This window comes from Bombyx mandarina, chromosome 18 (assembly GCF_030267445.1).
Source record: "Bombyx mandarina strain Sakado chromosome 18, ASM3026744v2".
NCBI classification, from domain to species: domain Eukaryota; kingdom Metazoa; phylum Arthropoda; class Insecta; order Lepidoptera; family Bombycidae; genus Bombyx; species Bombyx mandarina.
The window spans coordinates 3085940-3104388 of record NC_143224.1 but is presented as its reverse complement, the minus strand read 5'-3'; the positions used below and the strand labels follow the sequence as shown (position 1 = coordinate 3104388).

At 37.0% G+C, this 18449-nt stretch overlaps 2 protein-coding genes across 3 annotated transcripts; one reads left to right on the top strand and one right to left on the bottom strand.

Annotated features, from left to right (window-relative positions):
• Positions 1-210: 210 nt before the first annotated feature.
• Positions 211-4323, bottom strand: LOC114244411 (uncharacterized). Of its 2 annotated transcripts, XM_028176212.2 has the most exons (5): positions 4071-4323; positions 2842-3871; positions 2698-2755; positions 2580-2618; positions 211-1185 (listed from the first exon to the last, which is right to left on the bottom strand). In XM_028176212.2, exons 2-5 carry the CDS (start codon positions 3856-3858, stop codon positions 512-514), a joined length of 1788 nt encoding a protein of 595 aa, XP_028032013.2. In that variant the 5' UTR covers positions 3859-3871; positions 4071-4323; the 3' UTR covers positions 211-511. The 2 variants fall into 2 exon arrangements, with proteins under 2 accessions (XP_028032013.2, XP_028032012.2); XM_028176211.2 differs by having other exon boundaries at positions 2842-4300.
• Positions 4324-5496: 1173 nt separating this feature from the next.
• LOC114244410 (uncharacterized) lies at positions 5497-17927 on the top strand. Its single transcript, XM_028176209.2, has 8 exons — positions 5497-5737; positions 6468-6569; positions 7451-7546; positions 8009-8224; positions 8479-11104; positions 12221-12373; positions 14359-14508; positions 16363-17927. Exons 1-8 carry the CDS (start codon positions 5642-5644, stop codon positions 16557-16559), a joined length of 3636 nt encoding a protein of 1211 aa, XP_028032010.2. The 5' UTR covers positions 5497-5641; the 3' UTR covers positions 16560-17927.
• The last annotated feature ends 522 nt before the right edge of the window (positions 17928-18449 follow it).

Here is an 18449-nt window from a genome sequence, read left to right as displayed (position 1 = left end):
ATAGTACAAAGTCTCGATAAAATCATTACTTGCACGTGTTTCTTAAATTCATTTTTTAATATATTATATTAAATGCGTTCATCGCCTTGCTGCAAATGATATGCGATTTTTAACTCATATAGTTTCGCTAATGAGCATCGATCTTCATTTAGTTCACGTCTGTCCATAGAAAATACCAATAGGAAAAAAGGAAACAAAAAAAAAAGACACTTTTCCCGTAAATTTTATTCCAATTCTACTATGCAGTAGTAATTTAATAATAGTTAAAAGGTTTTCTCCAAACTGTTCTACACGGTAAATTTATAATTACTTAACGCTCATTCCATTTCAAAGGTACGTAATCATTACACAATTAAGATATTAGAATTAACTATATTCTAAAGTTTAAATTAAAGTACATAGGTAATTGACACAAAACAAAACATGAAATATAATAATATGACCATACCAAGGTTGCGTAAAATGGACTTAATAAAATTGCTTAAATACCTATAAGCTACAACATTTGTGACTAATAATGGTATTGGTAATTGTTATTCTTATTACGTTGATGCATTTCATCGTAGCTCGGGGAGTTCCGCCACGCTGCCTGCTGGTTGTAAGGAGACTGCGGAGGCTTGTGTTGCTTGAATGTCTTCGCTCGGGCAGCCAACTGCGACACTAACTGCGCTGGGGTCAGATGTGCGATGGAAATATTGGAATTGCCACCAGAACTTCCACTAGGGTTAAAAACTGTCTTAGAACTAAGTAAATCCTGTTCCACAACCTGCGTGTGCACAGTGGAACAGAACATCTTTTTTTCTTCGAGATCCATTGATGTTGCCGTATCCTGATATTTTGTTGATTCACGAATAGCACAAACGTCACAATAAGTTGTCGTTGTTTGTACAGCCACTTCTTTCATATTTGAAATTCTCTTCTTCTTCTCTAAGGGTCGCAACACTGATTTCTCAAGGTCCAAAGTTGAGATGATACTGTCTAAAACTCGCTTGTTGTGTTGAGCACTATCTCTTGAATCAAAGCTTTTTGTAAATAGGAATTCCACGTGTTGTTGTCTCTTCAACGGTGAAGAGTACCTTTGCTCTAAGTATTCCAATTTTCGTGAACGACTACTAGATATTATCATGTGTTTTGGCAATAGCAATTTTAGCAATTTGTTGACAGCCTGATTGCAATCATTCAAAACTGTGGAAACAAACAATTGGGTACATCACTTTTAAATCGGTAGAATCACCTTTAACACTTTAGACCTATTAGTTTACAACAAACTTTATAATCACGTTCAAGGGCATTGCAGTCAGCTGAGACAATTATATGACGATCAATCATATTTAGCATTTTAATGCTGATCAGTATTCTGGTCTCCACTACATGGCTTTAGAAGGGATCATACCAGTTGTTTTAATAACATCCACCAAGTTTTTATGGTCACAAGAAGCAACGACACGGCCGTACTTACGAAATAAGAGGAGCAGGCTAGTGAACGGATATTAATTTATCCAATTAATATATCAAATGCATAAACTCTGGAACCTTATTTAGAACATAGTAATATAAACGAATGCAACTTTCCTATGGACATTAATTACACAGAGGGATTCATAATATGAAGTACATGTGCCAATTCCATTTTTTTTTTTTTTTTTTATGTGACCTTGTAGGCATACGAGCATACGGCCCACCTGATAGTGAGTGGTTACCGTCACCCATGGACTTCAGCAATGCCAGGGGCAGAGCCAAGCCGCTGCCTACCGCTTAATACTCTCCAAAAGCCTCGTTTGAAGAAGGATATGTCATAACGCTCGGAAAACATCGATTTAACACATTTAATACATTAATGCTAACTTATTTCGGCCCAACGTTCTACTTTGTGCACTTACCCGACCCATAATACTGTTATAGCTCTTATATGAACTTATGGCATTAATTAATACAGCATCTTAAGTAAGTGTTCACACAAAAACGAAATGAAAACATGATTAGTGTATTTCAAAAATTTTCATGTAAGTGTATCAATTAAATTAAGTACCTATATGGGGCTATTCATTATCAGTTCAGTGTGACCATCTGATTTCATTACATAAACTTACCGGACTAATCCTATCTAATACTAACCTCAGTTCACTATTTTACATTATACCTACTGAACGCAGTCATAAATGTTATAATTTTTAAAAAACCTTGGAATAAATATATTAACTATATTCAAATAAATATTGTTATATTATATATATTAAATCGCTGTCATTCAATGTGTAGCCTATAAGATTCAAAGAAAATGGACTGTTGCAAAATATGGGGCTGATGTTCACAATATTGAATTTACTATTCACTATAGTATGAATCAGTATCATAAAAAACAAATTTCATGTTCATTAGTGTGGCGATACCTTCAATCAAAATACCTACTATATTTAGTAAAATATTTCTATTATTATATAAACTTACCTAAGATCCATATCAAAATAATGAAATGTAGCACTCCCATATACAACTGTATACTTTATAATATTGCATACAGTTGACAACAAAAAAAAATATAAAAATTGTTATGTTTAGTAAAATTTAATAATACCCACCTTCAAGCTTAGTCTTCGTCTCAATCACAGCAGATGCACCTGGTAAAATTAAATGAAATGAAAGATTAGTTGATGATACCTTAGGTAACATATAATTTTGGATAATATGATGTCTAACCTTTGTTTGGCGTAAGTTTTAGGTAATCCTCTTTAGAGATTTTTCCTTCTGCGACTAACTGGAACAGTCAAAGCACGTGACTAAAAGAACACAAATATTGAAAAAAAAAACTGAAATTACAAAATGATATATTGTCATAATTACTTTTTCCAAAGCATCATATGGTGTCTGCGTTTCATTTATTTGTGTTGAAAGACTAGTTGGTGGAGTTAGTATTTGAAGGGGTTCAGAGGTAGGAATAGATACAGGTCTCGATGGTTCCAAAGGTGCAGGTGTATAACCACTAAAGCCACTGTAATCTGTATATGCCATCGCTTGCCCATAGTCATTTGGTATTGGAGCAAAATTATTTGGTTGTGGAACACCGTAGCCAGAGCTAGGGTATGGTTCATATGGAAAGTTAGAAGAAAATCTTTTAGTGTTGATAAAACTACGTTCTCTAGATTTCGAACGTGATCTGTAAGAATGGCGCCAAATGGGGGACCGAGACCGATGTAACCATCGTGGTTGGTGATGAGGGCTACTTCGGCGTGGGCTACGTCTTTGTGGACTAGGCCTTCGGTAGTGTCTACGAGGAGTAGTTCGCCAAGAATGACGGAAATCACGGTGTGGGCTTCGATTACTATAATATGATTGTTGGGGACTTCTATGGGGGCTTTTATAGGGTGACCACCGATGTCGTGGACTACGCCGCTTTACTGACTCCAAGCGATACTTTTCTTTAGGGTTTGATTTTCGTCGTAGATTTTCTTCTACAATAGCAGGAGACTTTTTTTTCTCCATAATGTTTTCGTCTTGATAAAGATCATCAAGTTCAGTCCCTGGAGGGCATAGGTCAGCTACTGCAATGGCCTCCAGGTGTTTAGCAAGATGTTTCTTGACTTTGACTTCTTTATCTCGTAATATGGCTGCATTTGTTTTGGCGGGATCACGACGGCTACCTGGCTTTATGTAGCTGTCAAGCGGAGACTTGGAATTGATCTTTGACACTGAAACTTTACTAGTAGATCTTTTGGATTCATCTATGGATGTGGACTCCTTTCTCTTAGTGTAAGTTTGTTCTATTTTGTCATGACTTCGTTTTTCGTTTTCAACTGGCTCATCTTCATTTCTATTGTTGCAGTCATCGTTCCAACTATCGATCACAGAGAGACCTTCCATGAACTCTTCTTTGCTAAAATCATCAAAAAAATCGCTAGGAATATCTTCAAGCCCATCAGCTGACTCTGATGACGCCTTAATAAATTCAGTCATTGTAATTTAAAAGTAACCCTAGAGTTTTTGTCTGGATTAAATTTTTTATGATAGTATAATAGTAAAACAAATTATCAGTAGGTATACAATCAATTACACCACACAGACTTAAAACATACACAAAAAACAATTTTATTCGACATCTTCAATAAAGCAATAACACCCAGTATACTAATGTTGTCATATACTGTAAACAATCTTTAAATACACATAATAAATGAAATGAAGTAATATTTTCTTAATTAATAATACATAATATTATGAATTATGTGTTTTAGGTTAAGCAATTACTCTCTGACTCTATAGTCGGATTTTTTATTAGACGAAGTCAACTGACGTTTACTGTGTTGTCAGTTTTTGATGAAATAAAAATAGCGTTGTGACAAAGTGAACGATTGAAAAAACTCCTGAATTAATGAAATTGCCTCGATTGTCTAGTGAATAGTTGGTGTGCCGAATTGCCGATATCGGGTACGGGATTCGAATTTTAGGCGTGTTTTGTACATACCAACGAGTTTTCGACGAAATATTATGTTCCTATAGTATCTACCTGAACTGAATACCGAGTGTTTTAAACATTAAGAAAAACATTGCGGGGAAGCTTGTTAGACTGTCCTATTTCCAATACATCATATAGTTGAAACTATAGATGTATAAAATATAACAATTATAGGTAGGTTATGAAAATAAAAAAAAACTGATTGTAGTTACATACTACTAGTAACGTATATTGGAGCACTTTAATACAATTTTATTGTAAAATATAAATAATATTCTTTTATAGTTTGAATTTAATGATTAACTCTTCACACTCATTGTTCATTCATGTGATTGAACGAGAACCGAACGCATCACTATTACTTTAAATATAGCAACATTATTTCACAAAGTGACATTAGCTACTGTCAGCTGGCTTCGTCTAATTAAAAATCCGACTATAGTTCTTAATTTTATTTGTTTGATTTGTCAGTCGTCTATTGGACAGACAAGGGATAGCTGTTCATACATTCTCATTTAATTTTACAAAGGCAATTTAGATTCTGTTATATGTATAATATGAAATATAAAACACTTTATACTGGTGGTAGGACCTCTTGTGAGTCCGCACGGGTAGGTACCACCACCCCACGTATTTCTGCCGTGAAGCAGTAATGCGTTTCGGTTTGAAGGGTGGGGCAGCCGTTGTAACTATACTGAGATCTTAGAACTTATATCTCAAGGTGGGTGGCACATTTACGTTGTAGATGTCTATGGGCTCCAGTAACCACTTAACACCAGGTGGGCTGTGAGCTCGTTCACCCATCTAAGCAATAAAAAAAAGAAAAAAGCGGATGCAAAGCTTCGTTTCATGTAAAAATCACTTTGATTTTTTCCCCCGAAGATCCCAAATGAAGTACAACCATAAAAATAAATAATCTTAAACTTGAATTTGAACTCTTTTTATTTATACAACAGCCAAAGATGCGATATGGTTGTAAACAGATGGTGTGTGAGCTGTTCCCTTTGTCTGTTCAATGGACGATTAAACTTTACGTGTATTATCTATGAGACGAAAAAAACAAAAAAAAAAACTCTGTGGTTTTCAATTTCGCGGTGTATAGGTACCGTACTTGTGAATTTTTCAATATTTTGCGCGTTTCAGATAACGTCTGTTTGTATCATCAATATTGTGATTATGTCTGTAAAGTGAATGTTACAAAATAATTTAATGATGGAATGCACTCAGAGACTTGAGTACACGCAAGATTTATATGGGAGTCAAACGGAGAAAATTCCTAATGAACAGGTTTGTCAACAAACTTTTTTCTAATTTTTGTTTGTATTTTATGTGCGTATAGTTCACATTCTACTTGGTTTTATGTGATTAATGACGCTCCATACTTAAAGACTGTCTATCTAGACATACGAGGTTGAGTTGGTGTCAATCTATAATATGGCATTATAAGATTGGCTCATTTAAAAATGAATTGCGAACAAATCGTTGCCCTGCGGCCGAAATATCAACGACCGCGTACTCTGATTTCGAACTGAAAAAGCAGGTGTTAAGGACATTGTTTGTCACAAAAATGAGCATGGACCGATGCACTTAGTTCCACCCTTTCCACCCTAAGTTTGCCATTGTCATATGAGATCCCTCAGCTTTGTGGTATACAGGGTGTAAAAGCCCATCACGTCTGGAACCACTAGCACTACTACACCCTTTAGTTTTAGAAAAATGTTGAAATGCAGCTGGTATATTTTTACCATTAACATTTTTATATAGATATGAAAATATATGGATATATTTTAAAATAACAAATATTGTTCTTTAACAATTCAGTATATTGATCATACATACAAGGAATAAGGCCAACCCTATAGCATGTTACATTTTTATATTTTATTAAACTAATACGGCATTGTATGGGAGTCACCACTATGCTGCAGTGTAGTTTACTACCCTTCTCTATATTCATGGCAACCTCTAGATTCAATAAAAAAATAAAATAAATCCAAAGTAAAAAAAATATTCACAGATTGGTTTCCTGGGCATAAACAGCATGAAATATCCTGTAATGAAAGGTCCTAATAAAATAGGAAGGGACCCACAGTCGTGCAGTATCGTGATCAGTCAAAATGTAAGCAAATATTATTTTGTGAAAAAAAAACAGTATTTGGCTTTGGTAACAAATTATTTGATTTAATGATATGGTTTACTTGAGAAAGTAAATGTATAATTTATTAGGATGTAAGAGCCATATATATATTTTTTATTGCTTGATGGGTGGACGATCTCACAGCCTACCTGGTGTTAAGTTGTTACTGGGGCCCATAGACATCTTCGACGTAAATGCGCCACCCACCTTAAGATATAAGTTCTAAGGTCTCAAGTATAGTTACAGCGGCTGCCTCACCCTTCAAACCGAAACGCATTACTGCTTCATGGCAGAAATAGGCAGGGTGGTGGTACCTACCCGCGCGGACTCACAAGAGGTCCTACCACCAGTAATTACGCAAATTATAATTTTGCGGGTTTGATTTTTACTACACGATGCTATTTCTTCACAGTGGAAGTCAATCGTTAAGTATGTATTTCATTACAAAAATTGGTACTTGCCAATGGGATTCGACTACCAGTGCGTCGCTAGATACGAATGCATTGGACGTCTTATCGTTTAGGCCACGATGACTGTCTATGATTAAAGATTCAACTGTAAAAGTTTCAATAAAATAAAACAAGTACTTGCCTAATAAACTATAGTCTGGCGGTTGAAAGAAAGCATTCATTTTAATCATTATTTCTGACGTTTCCATTTATTTACAGCTTTCTTCATCACTAATGGCTTAGTGCTATTTGGTGCTAAGTAGCCATCTCAGTTGCATTAGTAGACTAATCAACCCTTGTAATTTGAATGATCAATGCATTTACCATGTTTCAGAGTATAATTTTAGTTATACATCATTTCATTACAAATGTATTTATCCTCTGAAGGTGTGAAATATAGTTCCTCATTTCCAGTGTATTTCAAGGCACCATGCTGTGATAAATGTATTAAACCACAACAGTTTCATGATCATGGATTTGGATTCCACCTCCAAAACGAAGTTGTATGGAGTAAGTATGTTAATTATAGATTTATAAAAAAAAGACTAATATTCCTCTCACTAGAACGCTGCTAGAGATTTTTTAAAGAAATAATCATTAGTCCTTGATTTTTCTAAGATTTTTTTAGTATGTACTTATGTAAATAAATAAATGGTGTGGGCCAATAATAAATCCTTCCATTTAAAAATATACCTCTATGCGTAAACAGCATGGATACTTACTTACTGTTAAATGCCATCACTCATATTTCAACAATGTGCATAAGGGGGAGTTGGTGCATAGTGGGAACATCTTACCATCGCCAAAGCCATAATTTTCATTTAACATTATATTAGTTGACAATCTTGTTATTCCTAACACAATACTTTTCACTCAGTTCTGAACAAGCTCACTATAGCAAAGTACGACCAATTTTTCCGCAGTTGAGTGTTGTGTGGTATAGGAAAGTAATAACCGATTAAAACGTTCTAGAAAAATCTAAAACCATACATTCCACATCCATTACAAAACGGGGATATCCTAGAATTCGGAAACGTCGTCGGAATATTTAGATTACTGGAAGAAGAAAGCGACTTGCCAATGACGCAGGCCATAGATATACCCGAAACTCCAGTTCAGACGAAATTTTTGCCTAGGCCCTACAACACACATACCGTAATCCCTGAATCACCTGACGTTAGTGATCGAGTAAGTACAATAAATCATTTCTTTGCCTTTTCATATAAAAATCTTTATCTATCCGGGGATATCACAACTGCAATTATTACAGTTTAGTTCTAGTCTGAAAAAATATTTACAATCTCATTAAATTTGTGAAGAAGATTCAAGTTATTTTGCTAGAAAAAGCTTGAATCTCTTATCGAAAAATTTTTATGGCGAATTGAACGCTTATGTTATTCTGTTAAATTGTAAGAAAAGCTAAAGTTTAGGTATTTTTTCAGGATGATTCCCTCTTAACAGTATCACAGCCAAAACATAAACAGCTTAAAAACGACAGTATAAACGTACACATGGCCGCAATCGGTTTTGATAAAACTGAAAATACAAATTGCAAATCAGCAAATAAATCTAATTCGATACGCCTTTCTATGAATAAATCAAGCACTGATCAACCAAGCACTCCTAATGGCCCTAGTTCTAACAATAAAAAAGATATTGATGTCATTAACATACACGATATGGAAACACAGCCAACTTTTGCTAAGCCGAATGAAGGGACCGATATATTTACGGCAAACACAGAACAGATAAATAAAGAAAATTACGACCCAGACTCGATACACAGTATGAATACTCAACTACCGTCGAATCTAGAACGGCTACCGGCGTCAGCTCAGGTGTCGAAGAATTTAAACCAAAACGGTGTGCAACTTAATTTGTATGCGACCAACGAAGTAACTGACGACAGTATATTTGATGCTGCTACACAACTTATTATAACGGAAATCGACCAAGAATCCCCAATAAAAAGAAAAGAAAATTCCGATGAAACCAACAATAATAAAGCCGCCGATGATTCGGTAAAGTCAAACGTAACTCTAGAATTTGAAGAAATAGACAGTGAATTGTTAGAAGAGTCTTTCGAGTCCCAATCACTTATAGCCAACGAGAAAATGAACAGTGTCTCACAACACAAAGCACCGTGTTCTAGTGTGAGTAGAAAGATGCGAATATTTTCATACACTGAAAAATTAAGCCAATCGAAGATCCCGGAGAAAAATGAAGATGATGATTCTACAGATTGCGAGGATAATAACTGTATTGAATTAAAACAATTCAGATCGAAATCACCAATCATAAATAGCCCTACTACTGAAAAGGGAAATAAAGCAACGGCAGATGTTCAAAGTAAATTAAATAGTATCAACAAAGTATGTTTCGAGGACATGCTTACTCAAGTCATAGGAGAAGAAGATGAAGTTCTAACACAAGTGATAGAACTAGAAAGCCCATCGAAAAAAGGTTTAAATGACGACAATATAGAAGATGCGCCGACACAAATAATCCTTGAGGTCGAACCTAAGGGTGTAGCAGAAGAACCGCTCACTCAGCAGTATTCTGAAGAAATTATTAGTCCCTTTAAAGTTCCGTTAAGGTTTAAGACGAAACCGTCGCTTGGTACTCCCAAATCAATTACAATTGACAACAAAGCCGAAGTAGATGAAACCAACGATAAATACTACCAATCAACACAAGAAGTAATGAGCGACTTATGCTCACAAACAGACAATTCTCCGACAATTATTAACATAGATAAAGATATAATAAACAATAAACAAATAAAAAAATTAGTGCTGGACAAATCTTCGAGCAGCAGCGAGAGCGAAGATCGAGTTAACAAATTCGTGACAAGTCTAACGAAGGATCAAATAACGAATATGATCGGTGTAGACACCCAGAATAACTTGAATAAATCAACAGATTCCTCGGACGTGGATTGCACTCCTAAGAAAGTTAAGCCCCTCAACATCATGGACGTAGAGCTACCGAACACACAAGAGATAAAAGAGTGCTTAGGGAAATGTACGAATCAAATTATCGTCGAGTCTTCCAGCGATTCCGAAATCGAAAACTATGCGGAAGAATTATGCGATCCATTTTTGTTATTGAAAAGGAGAAAGAAAGAAACAAGTGCGAAAATGAACTTAAATGATAAGTTCGAAGAGTTGTCGACCAAAACTCGACGAACCCGCAAGCCCACTGCTAGACTACTAGAGTCTTGTGAAAACAATAAATCAAGCGACATCAGTATAACCGACTCGAATAATAGAACAAGAGGGAATAATTCAATAAAAAAACCTAAACAAGAAAAATCAAAGAATAACAAAAGACAAAATAAGGAAAGTAAAAAGAACACATCAAGTACAAAATTAAAAGTAATTAAAAGTGATGATTCAATGGAAGTTAAAGAACTAACGGAAAGTTCTCCAGGCAGCACCAATGGGTCACGAGTTAAAAAAGATAATAAAAATAAACAAAAGAAATTAGAAACACCCGAAGAAAGTGGAATAAAGCACAACACTCGCGCCAAAAGCAAACTCGACACGGAGAACGAATCTGATCGAGAACGGACTAAACAAGAAAATACTAGAAAAAATGGACGCACCAAGGAGAAACGTGATGTTTCCATTGCTTCTAGAACATCGGGAGTTGAAAGCGAAAACTGCGATGAAAATTCTGCAGGGAAAACGAGATTGGGGGCGTTTAAAATCCCCCTTGTACCGGAGCGAGTACGATCGACCAGAAGCATGAAGAAGGATGAAGATAAAATTGCTGAATCTGAGAGCGAATCGAAATCGTCGGTCAGCGTGCGGCGCAGCAAGAGGCAGTTGAAGTCGATACTAAAGAACTCGAGCGACCAGAGCGTAGTGTACGACGCGCCCTCGTCGCGGCCCGAGAAGAGGCCGGCGCACACTTACAGCAACGCCGCCAGCTCCAAGCGGAGCAGGCCCGACACTGCCTCCCCTGCTCCTCCGAAGCCCACCCTGGCCCTAGCTACCGGTTCCCAGCGCGTGCTGTTCACGGCCTTCGCCAACGAGGAGGTGCAAGCGAAACTGGAGAACTTAGGTACGTCCGCGGTGGTCACCGTCTTGATTTTAGTAACATGTTGACATTACAACGTTTTTTTGACAATGTTATTAAAATTAGTGTTAAATGGGAACCGAAAATATATATCCCTGGTGGTAGAACCTCTTGTGAGTCCGCGCGGGCAGGTACCACCGCCCTGCCTATTTCTGACGTGAAGCAGTAATGCGTTTCGGTTTGTAGGGTGGGGCAGCCGTTGTAACTATATTGAAATCTTAGGTGGCGCATTTACGTTGTAGATGTCCATGGGCTCCAGTAACCACTTAACACCAGGTGGGCTGTGAGCTCGTCCAGACATCTAAGAAAAAAATAATAATAAAAAAAATCCCTCTGAGCGATGGTGACTACCTACCATCAGAAGGGTCGTATACTGGTCTGCATACAAAGGCAAAAAAGACAGATCATCTGGATGTCGAAGTCTTAATTGCGTTGGTAAACTGCCTATCGTAGTCTGATTTTGGACATGGGGGCATTTACCGCCAGTAGGCTGTGAAGTACTTATGCTCTGGACTAGTGATAGCAGCGCTGGAGTTACTGGTTACGTCTAGAGCAGGCACCGGCTCGCGGCCTCTGCTCATGTGGCCCGCGACGCATGTTTTAAACAGAAAATAGTTTGAATAATAGAATTATTTGTCAAGAAATATAATCAATATTTGGTATAATTTATCTTTATTCTTGTAACATTCCATTCCCATGACATCATTTAAAAGTGAATTTATCTTTGATTTTTTTCTGCCGCCCTCTTAACTTTTGTAGTTAATTTAATTAGCCCGCAAAAGTAGGTAGTTTGGATAGCCCTAATCTAGAGCAGGGACTCCCAAAGTTATTTTGTCTACTGCCCACTTTGAGAATAAATTCATTTTTATCGCCCCCATTTTTCATCTACTGAAAAACCAGCGAGAGCTCAGTCAAGAGTAAGAGTTCTCCTAAACGACATTACAAATCTACTCCCAAGCCTCTAGACAATGCCCCCATTATTTTTCTGGGTCTCTTACCGCCCCCCTTTAGGTCTGCAGCGCCCACAGGGAGGCGTTATCGCTCATTGGGATAGACTGATCTAGAGCATCACTGAACTAAAACTAAACAATTGTGTTCCAGGCGCGTCGATAGTGTCGGACGTGTACAAGTGCACGGTGGTGCTGACGTTCCAGATAAAGCGCACGTTCAAGTTGCTGTGCGCGGTGGGGCTGGGCCGGCCCGTGGTGGGGCCCGCCTGGGTGCAGGCCTGCGCAGACGCACGCGCCCTCGTCGGTCGGTACCTTCTCGAGCCCTATCTTACTTAACTTAGTTTATACTACTGCTAACTACAACGGTTGGCGCTAATGTTCTTAAAGTTTTAGTCGTTGAACGTATATTTGGTACTGTACAAACTTGGCTAGTTTTGCCAATCAATCTTTGTTTTGGTCCAATTTGATTTTAATAGATATCCTGATAAAAAAAAATATGTAATTTTTCCAGCCGTTTTGGATATTGTAGCGCGCTGGGGTTCGGGATAAATGAATGTTCCACTAAAGTACAACTAAAAACTATATTCAGCATTTAGAAACACTTAAAACGCTCAACAAACACTTTAAAACTCTCAATTCGCTTCTTCCGTTTCGCTTCAGGTGATCCGTTCGCTGTTTCGCTTGGAGTACTTCCGATTACTGACTGACTGCGTGCCATCCCTGCAACGCTTTTATAGTTGATACCTCATACCTAGAATTATCGAAAATATTCCACACATCTCTAGTGGTAGTTTCCGCTATCTGTCAATAGATGGAGTTGTAATTCTCGAGCGTTCTAGGTGCTAGTGGGTCCTTCGATATTCGTTCAACTATTCGGCGATAGATGGCGTTACTCTTACCAGTGTAACAATATTATAGTGGTTACACACTTCGACCTATATATTAAAACAAATTTTCCGGTTTAATCTCAATGTTTATTGTCATTACAGCTTTCGTGGTTACGGCACAGAGGACTGTCATTCGTCGACATTTGAATATTGAGTTAACTATTTTCACATTTTATAAAAAATAATAATTGGTTGTCTGTAAAGTCGGTTTACGGAAGATAGTTTTACGTGACAGCGCCAGTAGCAGAACTCTTTGAACTACTAGCTCTGACGTCACGCGAGAAGATAGATAAATGTGTGATAAGCCAACGTTTGGATCGATCGTGCCTCTCTATCGTTTGTTCTCTATCGCTCTCGCTTGCACGCGCAGGCAGAACGTGACACTTTTTCGTGCGTGCAGCCGGCGTTCATCGATATCTATACTATATCTATACTAATATTATAAAGAGGAAAGATTTGTTTGTTTGTTTGTTTCGAATAGGCTCCGAAACTACTGGACCGATTTGAAAAATTCTTTTTCCATTAGAAGCCGACATTGTCCCTGATGAACATAGGCTACTTTTTTCAATTTTTTTTTAATTTTTTTTTTGTTTCATATTTGTTTTAATGTTTCCGAAGCGAAGCGAGGGCGGGTCGCTAGTAATATTATAAAGAGGGAAGATTTGTTTGTTCGTTTGTTTCAAATAGGCTCCGAAACTACTGGACTAGGCTACTTTTTTTAATATTTTTTTTATTTTATTTATTTGGTTTCATGTGTGTTTTAATGTTTCCGAAGCGAAGCGAGGGCGGGTCGCTAGTCGATTTATAAGACGTGATCACGTCAAAAAAAACATGATAGAATTTTATATATATTTTTTTTAAACTAACAAAATACGCGTTTATAGAAAATCCAACTAAAAAAATAGAAAATAAACTTTAATAAATTTTAATTAAAAATAGTATATGACAAAATGATTTTATTGTACAAAAGCGTGGGGTGTTTTTCAGGATATTATCAAAATAACCCTTCTACTCATATCTGCTTATAAAATATTTATAACTACTGATACCATGAATTAAACTATTTTTAATTCAAATTTATTAATTTTTATTTTCTATTTTTTAGTGACATTTTCTATAAAAGCGTATTTTGTTAGTTTTTTTAAAGTATTGTTTATTTTTCACTTTTTAATTGAATTTCAATTTTTATCAATTTCTATCATCAATATATATTTTTTTAATTTTTTTTAATATTGAATTGTCATCGGTCCTTAATAAGTATACCAAATTTCGAGTTAATCCGACGTTTTGAAGTGGGTCAAAATCATGTTCAAAGATTCCGTTACATACTAACATACATACGTCTGAAGTTAATAAAAGCGTATTAAAAAAATATATTGATTTATATTAAACATGATTCTAGATCCATGGCTGCACCTGTTGAAAGACGAGACGGCGGAGAGGCGCTTCAGGTTCAGCCTCCACAGGACGCTGACCGGGAAACGGAACTTCTTGAAACGTTACAACGTCTCCTCGACGCCCAGCGTGCTGCCCAGCGCCGCCGAGATGAAGCGTGAGTTTTTTTTTTTTTCTACCCAAGCTGATAGACTCGAGAGGCTATTTCAGCGTAACCTTAACTAGTAGGTGAGCTCACGGGGCTCAAACCTGACGACGTTGCTAACACGAACCCTAGCAAGAGTCGTGCTTCGCTGAATCTACCACGTGACTATTGTTAGCAAATTCTCTCAGTTTGAACCCATGAGCTCACCTACCGGTGCGCACCTACCGTCACCTACCGTCCGCGAAAAGCTGAAATAACCCCTTAGACTACCAGCGAATATGTACAAAGAACTGAATAAATCTATTAACAGCAAAATCATTTTGATATTGAAAACGATCGGTGGTTTAAGATCATTAATGTTTGACAATGAGTCGTTTTCAATTTTGCGGCCAATAAAGTAACGAATTCATGAACTAAAACTTTCTCAAATTTTCCATTTTTTTTGTATTTAGGCGTGCTCTGAATAAAAAATGCTTCATCACAATTAAGTCAATTACTCATTTATTGATAATATTATATAATATTCATTTATGTTTTTCATTTTACACATTTGATAACGCGAACACGGATGACAATTTAAATGGGAACCTTTTTAAAAAGCTTAGAAATCGCACTTCTTTTGTTTTTAATAATGTTCTAATATCCAGTTAGTTTTCCTTTATTATTGTATACTGATTAAATAAAATTACCGACTTTCAACACGCGTCACTGGAAAAATAGCAAACAAGTTAGTATTTGAATTTCGAACCAGTGATACGAATGAGATTTGGGGTAGTTTTTAATGTCTAACTGCTAATTTAAAAGGGTTTACGAATATATAGTTATAGGACCACGTGCCTGTTGTCATGACAACAAATTTACTGTGCTTATAATTGCGTTAACATTAAGGTTATGAGAATTACATCAAATAACTCCCTTTTGGCCCCAAATTTGAAAACGACCTCAATAAATAATCTCTTATCAACTGTTTCTTTACTAGTCGATTATCACCAAAACACATTAATACGAGTAATACGGCCGCTAATCTCAAGTTATTATAAGGCCCTTGCGCATAAGGTGCATTAGAACAATGTTATGATAGATCAAAACATGACTTTTATTTCGCAACTTGGATAGCCAGAATAATCTCTCGAAGTCATTGGTAAACATGGCATATTCCTAAAGCCGCAATTTTATCACATGCAATTTCCCTGTGGGGTCTGAAACTTCGAATATAGGTCGATGTTCATCATCATCATTCTCCTGCCTTTCTCCCAGTCACCCGGGGTCGACGCAACATGTTTTCTCCTTCCATACTCCTCTATCATATAAATTTCTTCGCTCACTCCCCTATTACACATATCGTCTCTCATGCAATCAATCCGTTTTCCTCAGTTCTACCTCTTCTTCTGTAGTATGTAGGTCAATGTCCTTGTTATTTTTTATTTTAATTTTTTATTGCATAGGTCGGTGGACGAACTCACAGCCCACCTGGTGTTAAGGGTTACCGGAGATCATAGACATCCACAACGTAAGTGCCGCCACCCGCCTTGAGATATTGAGTTCTAAGGTCTCAATATAGTTACAACGGCTGCCCCATCCTTCAAACCGAAACGCATCACTGCTTCACGGTCGAAATAGGCACGGTGGTGGGTACCTACCCGCACGAACTCACAAGAGGTCCTATCACCAGTAATTAGGCAAATTATAATTCGGCGGGTTCGTCAATCGTGAACATTTTTTTAAGTGTTTTTAATTAGAAAAATTGGTATCCGCCTGCGGAGCTCGAACACTAGTGCATCGCTGCACACGAATGCACCGGACGTCTTATCCTTTAGGCCACGAAGACTACCAACGACGAGTTAAATAGTGCTAACCGTTTCACAGTGATCGTGGAGTGCTCGGGGGGCGCGTGGCGGGAGGGGGGGCGGAACTGGGTGTGCGTCACGTCGGCAGCCGACAAACACCTGTGGCCTGAACTCAGGAGTCGAGGAGCGACTTTGGTCTCCACCGAGTTCATCCTCGAGGGAGTGCTGCGACAGAGCGTTAATATAGCTGGAACTTCTATAACCGTTAACGGTTAGGACTCTGTGTGTGCAACTTTATAAAGAAAAAAAAATAGTGCAGGAAACTTTTTGTATAGAAATTTGAAAATCGAAACAATTTTAAACCGAAATCGGTGATAAAAGACGTTTTATCTTTACCAGTGTCGCTGTGAAATTGAATCAAGAGTACAATTAAGTTGGTCAGTCGGCTATCGGTATCGGTAAATGAAAAAACAGTTGTGAAAAGGTTACGCGGTATTCCATTACTTACTCCGATACTAACGGTTGTGATATTCCAAGGTTTTACTGAGTACAAAGTTTCTGAAGTCGAAACAACTGCGTCGTCGATGAGCGATAAAGTGTAATTAATATTCAAGGAATTTGAAATATATTGATTACGTTATGTGAACATTTGTAAAATTACAGAGATTCGGATAAGATTATGTGATCTACAAAATACGATTTTATATTAAAAAAACACGCCCGATTTTATCAACGCTAGAATATGTAAAATAAGAATTTAAACTATTTTCAGGTTTCTTTATCAATAGTGAAGCTCTGTATTTCTATTTATTTAAAATTAAAGGCTTCGTCAAACAGAACGCGCGTACTTAGCGCGCGTCAGAACGCTAAACTGACGGCGCGCTATGACGCCGAGATGTGCTGTACTACTATGGTAGTATACTGACAAACCGAGCGTTCTCTCGCGGCGTTAGGACGCTTTGAAGTCAGGCGTTGTAATTTTTTACAAATTTTATTTTAGCGTCCGAGTGAATGTGCATTAAAATACTGGATAATGCCCGAAAAAATTATAGAAATAATTAGAAAATACCCATGCTTATAAAATGCCACATCTGAATCACTCGACATCTTAATACTTTTAAATGTTCACACTGCTATCGAAAGGCATTATGATTTGGCGAATGCGTTGCGTCAAGGAGCGTTAGACTCATCTAGTCAATTTGTGTGACATGAAAAGAGCGCGACGTTAAAACGCAGCGCTAAGTACGCGTTCTGTTTGACGAAGCCTTAATTGTGTTTTTTCTGTACTCGACCTAGTGCTGATATTCGTTCGAAAATAGAGGTAGTTAGTTAGCTTATTTGACATTTTTGTGATACCCCCACGAAGTAAAGATAAGCTTATCTCGTTGATTACATCCGCGGAGTGCCTTATTCGAGATTATGGGAATATCAGTTTAATGAAGAATACAAATGTTTTGTTGATAATGACGTAGTTTTATTGAAAATTCCAACAAATTATAATAGTAACATTTAATATTGAGATAATGAGTATCGAAATATTGAGGTTGTACTTTATTTGTTAATTTTACACACTGAACACCAAATATACACATTGTATCGTATTATTGAATGTTTATTTTTAAATGAATAAAAACTTCGTTTTTACTCTTCGTTTCATTATCATTCTGATATCCGAGCGCTTAGTGCGAGTTTTTTAACGTTCTCGAAAGCGTGAAAGTTAGCTCATATTTGTATGGAGTTGAAACGTTTGCCTACGTTTGCCGCTAGGGGCGCTGTTCCAACTGCATACAAAATTGACTTAACTTTTACACTATTGAGAACGTTATGAAACTCGCACTAAGCACACTGATGTTTTAACAATTGATTTTTTTTGGCTATCTGTGCGAGTAATCTAAAGGGGTTATACTAGTATTACCGTAACGCGTAAGCGAGTTGACGTAGCTCAGCTTGGTGATTTTGTTAACACTAGCCCTAGCAAGGGTCAATACTTCGCCAAATCTACAAATATCGGAATCGTAACCCACTGAGAATGTCCGGCGGGAAATTTAGTGGGCTGTGTCTGGGTGAATGGGATGACTTGACTTGCATCTGTGTGCTTAGAGATTTTTAAACTCTTTTTTTTTTTTTTGACTTAAGACGAACCGAAAGATACTGAGAATGAATCTA

What these genes read in the sequence shown, in the direction of transcription:
- LOC114244410 (XM_028176209.2), top strand. Translation starts at nt 5,642, where the DNA reads ATGTTACAAAATAATTTAATGATGGAATGCACTCAGAGACTTGAGTAC. An exon ending in GTATCGTGATCAGTCAAAAT is followed by an intron (nt 6,570 to 7,450) that starts GTAAGCAAATAT and finishes CCTCATTTCCAG; the next exon opens with TGTATTTCAAGGCACCATGC. An exon ending in CAGCGCCGCCGAGATGAAGC is followed by an intron (nt 14,509 to 16,362) that starts GTGAGTTTTTTT and finishes ACCGTTTCACAG; the next exon opens with TGATCGTGGAGTGCTCGGGG.
- LOC114244411 (XM_028176211.2), bottom strand. Translation starts at nt 3,951, where the DNA reads ATGACTGAATTTATTAAGGCGTCATCAGAGTCAGCTGATGGGCTTGAA. An exon ending in CATATGATGCTTTGGAAAAA is followed by an intron (nt 2,756 to 2,841) that starts GTAATTATGACA and finishes TGACTGTTCCAG; the next exon opens with TTAGTCGCAGAAGGAAAAAT. An exon ending in AAAACTTACGCCAAACAAAG is followed by an intron (nt 2,619 to 2,697) that starts GTTAGACATCAT and finishes TAATTTTACCAG; the next exon opens with GTGCATCTGCTGTGATTGAG.